The following is a 4424-nucleotide window of genomic DNA, read 5'->3' on the forward strand; positions in this document are numbered from 1 at the left end:
CGAATGTGGAGGAGGATTGAGAAGCTACTATGGCACGGTTCTTGAATGGACTAAATCGGGATATTGCTAACATAGTTGAATTGCAATATTATGTGGAGTTAGAGGACATGTTGTATGGAGCCAAGAAGGTGGAGAGAAAATTGAATAGGAATGGAACAGTTAGGCAACCGATAGATTCTTCGGTTTCTAATACATCTTGAAAATTGAAGTGGGATAACAACAATAAAGGAAACGGGGATGTACCTAAAGGTAGGAATGAATGGAAAAAAGGAAAAGAGGAAGGCGCTAGCAAACCCATACTTAAAGCGGAGTCACAACCATCAAGAATCCGAGACATGAAGTGTTTTAATTGCTTGGGGTCAGGGCACATCGCTTCTCAATGTCCAAACAAAAGGGCAATGCTGTTGTAGGATAATGGAGAGGTGGTGAGCAAGGTGAAGGCGAATATGACAACATGTCGGCATTGGAGGAGGTTAGTGATGGAGAAAATTTTGAAGGAGCCATTGGAAAATTACTAGTCACAAGGCGAGCTCTTAGGACTCACATCAAGGCGGATGATTTGGAGTTACAATAAAAGAACATATTCCATACTCGATGCGACATTATCAATACGGTATGTAGTATAATTAATGATGGTGGTAGTTGCACAAACGTCGCTAGTATAGCACTTGAGAGAAGTTAGGATTAACATAGTTGAGACACCCTAGGCCATACAAATTACAATGGTCAAATGAAAAAGTAGAGAAGTTAAGGCTAATAGAAGGATTTTAATAAATTTTCAATTGGGAGTTACCGAGACGAAGTAGTGTGTGATGTGGTACCAATGTAAGCGGGACATATTTTGTTGGGAAGACCATGGCAATATAATAGGAAGGCTATTCACGATGGGTACAAGAATTGCTATAGTTTCACCAATGACGGGAGGACCATTACTCTTGTACCATTAACACCAGCGTAAGTATATAAGGACCAAATCAAGTTGAGGAATGAGGAAGAGAGAAGAGTAAAAGAGTTAGAGAAAAGGAGAGGAAATTGTGAGTTAAAAAAAAAGACGGAAAACCGTGAGTTAGAGAAAAAGGGAGAAAATAATGAGATGGTGAGTAAGAGAGAAAATAGTGAGGTGGCTATTAGAGAGAAAAAGAGAGAGGAGCCACAAGAGAGAAAAGTAATAGAGTTTTTCGAGAGAAAGGAAAAATCATGAACGAATTTCTTTGCAAAAAGGGAGTGAGTTGATGAGGGCGGCAAATGAGAGAAAACAAATTATTTTATTGTTGTATAAAGAAACACTCCTCAATTTTGAGGAAACTAACACACCCTCCCTAGTTTGGCTAAATCTTTGTTGCAGGAATTCGAAAATATATCCTCGAAAGATATACCTAGTAGATTACCACCTATTCGAGGCATTGAGCATCACACTGACTTCATAACTGGAGTTGTCATTCCAAATCGACCAACTTACCGGAATAATCCTAAGGAGACAAAGGAAGTTCAGAGGCAAGTAGAGGAGTTGATTAGCAATGGTCATGTACAGAAAAGCATGAGTTCATGTGCCGTATCAATACTTCTTGTATCAAATAAAGATGGATCATGAAGGATGTGCATGGACTGCAGGCTGCAGAACCATCAATAACATAACGGTAAAGTATCGTCACCATATTCCTAGGTTAGATGACATGTTCGATGAATTGAATGGTGCATGTATCTTTAGCAAAATTGATCTTAAAAGTGATTACCATCAAATTCGCACGAGAAAAGTTGACTAGTGGAAAACTGCATTGAAAACTAAATATGGGTTATAAGAATGGTTAGTTTTACCATTTGGATTCACTAATGCACCAAGCATTTTTATGCACTTAATGAATAATATTTTGCATGCTCTTATGGGAAGGTTTGTTGTTGTTTATTTTGACGATATTTTAATCTATAGTAAAAATCTAACTGAGCATATATAATATTTAAGATGTGTGTTTGTAGTGTTAAGAAAAAAACAATTGTATACAAACTTTAAAAAGTGTACATTTTGCATGGAGAAAGTATTTTTATAGGTTTTGTAGTTAGTTCCAATGGGGTAGAAGTAGACGAAGAGAAAATTAAAGCGATTAAAGATTGGTCAACACCTAAAAGCATAACTAAAGTTAGGAGCTTCTATGGATTGGCTAGTTTTTATAAGAGGTTTGTAAAAGATTTTAGCACAATTACTACACCACTTACAGAAGTAGTTAAGAAAAGTGTGGGTTTTCATTGGGGTGATGAATAGGAACATTCATTTAAGGCTATTAAAGAAAAATTGTGTAAAGCACATGTTTTAGCATTACCTAACTTTGACAAAATATTCAAGATTGAGTGTGAGGTATCAGGAATAGGTATTGAAGCAGTGTTAATGCATGAAAGAAGGTCAATCGCATATTTCAGTGAAAAGTTGAGTGGAGCTGCACTAAACTACCCAACATATGATAAGGAACTATACTCACTTGTTCGGGGCATTGGAGACTTGGTAGCATTATTTATGGCCTAAAGAGTTTGTGATACACATTGACCATGAATCGTTAAAGCACTTGGGGGGTCAAGGGAAGCTAAACAAGAGACATGCCGGATCGATGGAGTTTATTAAGACATTTTCCTACGTCATTTGGTACAAGCAAGGTAAAGAAAACGTAGGGGCAGATGCTTTATCTCGAAGGTATGCATTGTTAAATTCACTAAGTGCTAAATTGCTTGGCTTTGAATATGTTAAAGATATGTATGAAAATGACTTGGACTTTTGCGAAATGTACAATTTATGTGATAAGGGGGCTATAGATAAGTACTATAAGCATGAAAGGTATTTGTTTTGGGAAAATAGGTTATGTATTCCTAAATGTTCGATGCGAGAGTTACTAGTGAGAGAAGCACATAGTAGTCGTGGGGCACTTTGAGGTACGAAAGACTTAAGAGATGTTAGGGGAGCATTTCTATTGGCCTAAAATGAAAAGTAACGTGAGAGAATTAGTAGTCGATGCATAACTTGTAAGAGGGCTAAGTCTAGAGTTTTACCCCCAATGACTATATACACCATTACCTACACCTAGTAAACCAAGGATTGACATTTCAATGGATTTTATTTGGATTTACCTAGGACTAAGAAAGGATACGATTCAATCTTTGTAGTGGTCGATAAATTTAGTAAGATAATGCATTTCATACCTTATCATAGAACTGATGACATCACTCACATAGCGGATTTTTTCTTTAAGGAGATAGTAGATCTGCATGGGGTCCCTAAGAGCATAGTGTCAGATAGAGATGTCAAGTTTTTGAGTCATTTTTGATGGGTTTTGTGGGGGTAAGTTGGGCACTAAATTGTTATTTTTCACAACTTGTCATCCACAAACCGAGGTAGTCAATAGGATTATAACTCAACTGTTATGCACGGTGATAAACAAGAATTTGAAAAGTTGAGAAGAGTGTTTACCATTTGTTGAGTTTGCTTATAATCAAGCTATTTATTCTACTACTTCATGTTCTCCTTTTGGAATTATTTATGGTTTTAATCCGCTACCCCATTGCATTTAATATTGTTAGCTGTTAATGAATGTGGTGGTAAAAGAAAAGCAGAATTGGTAAAATCACTCCATGATAAAGTTAGGTTGTAGATTGAGAAGAAGAATAAGCTCATTGCATCACATGCAAACAAAGGCAAGAAAAGCATCACATTCGAACTAGGTGATTAGGTTTGAGTGCATTTCAGAAAGGACAGCTTTCCAGAGCAAAAGAAGCCAGAGTTGCAATCACGGGGAGACGGTCCATTTCAAGTCATTGAGAAGATCAACGACAATGCTTACAAGCTGGACCTTCCAGGTGAGTGCAATGTTTCAGCAGCATTTAGGCTATGTTTGGTAGTGATTTTTCACCTCAAAAAATTGATTTTTTGACTTCTTCACTCACATGTGGCCCCATTTTTTTTCCTTAATGGTCAAAAAATCAATTCTTAAAATCATTATCAAACAGGCCCTTAATATGTCTGATCTTTCTCTTTGACGCTGGTACAGATTTGAGAACAAATCTTTTTAAAGAGTGAGGGGATGATGTGATCCTAGAGTCGACCTAGCAAAAAGGAGTCCGGGACAAGACCCGTTGATAATCAAAGATGGATCGATGACGAGATCAAGGGCAAAGTGGGTGAAACAAGTGATGGGATTACTTGTTCAATCCATAATTGATGAAACATCACACGTGGCACAAAATGGGACAACTTCTGTGTTGGGGTCAAGAGTCGAAACCAATTGGAGCAATTTGATTCAAGCCTTGGATTAAAATGAGCATAACTTTTAGCTCGGGTATCGAATTTTCGCCCATGAGTGCAATCCTGAATCGTCACAAAATTCTGTATATAAAAAAGTTGGTGTTGAAATTTAATATTATGTGACCACATAGTATAAAAGGCA

The 4424-nt window shown here is 37.1% G+C and overlaps 1 protein-coding gene across 1 annotated transcript; it reads left to right on the plus strand.

Moving 5' to 3' along the window:
• The first annotated feature begins 454 nt into the window (after positions 1-454).
• On the plus strand, positions 455-4057 carry LOC111399846. The gene is made up of 8 exons (XM_023027338.1): positions 455-472; positions 1346-1525; positions 1581-1637; positions 2258-2494; positions 2553-2821; positions 3194-3289; positions 3728-3837; positions 4029-4057. Exons 1-8 carry the CDS (start codon positions 455-457, stop codon positions 4055-4057), a joined length of 996 nt encoding a protein of 331 aa, XP_022883106.1.
• The last annotated feature ends 367 nt before the right edge of the window (positions 4058-4424 follow it).

Source organism: Olea europaea, chromosome 9 (genome assembly GCF_002742605.1).
Source record: "Olea europaea var. sylvestris chromosome 9, O_europaea_v1, whole genome shotgun sequence".
Taxonomy (NCBI): domain Eukaryota; kingdom Viridiplantae; phylum Streptophyta; class Magnoliopsida; order Lamiales; family Oleaceae; genus Olea; species Olea europaea.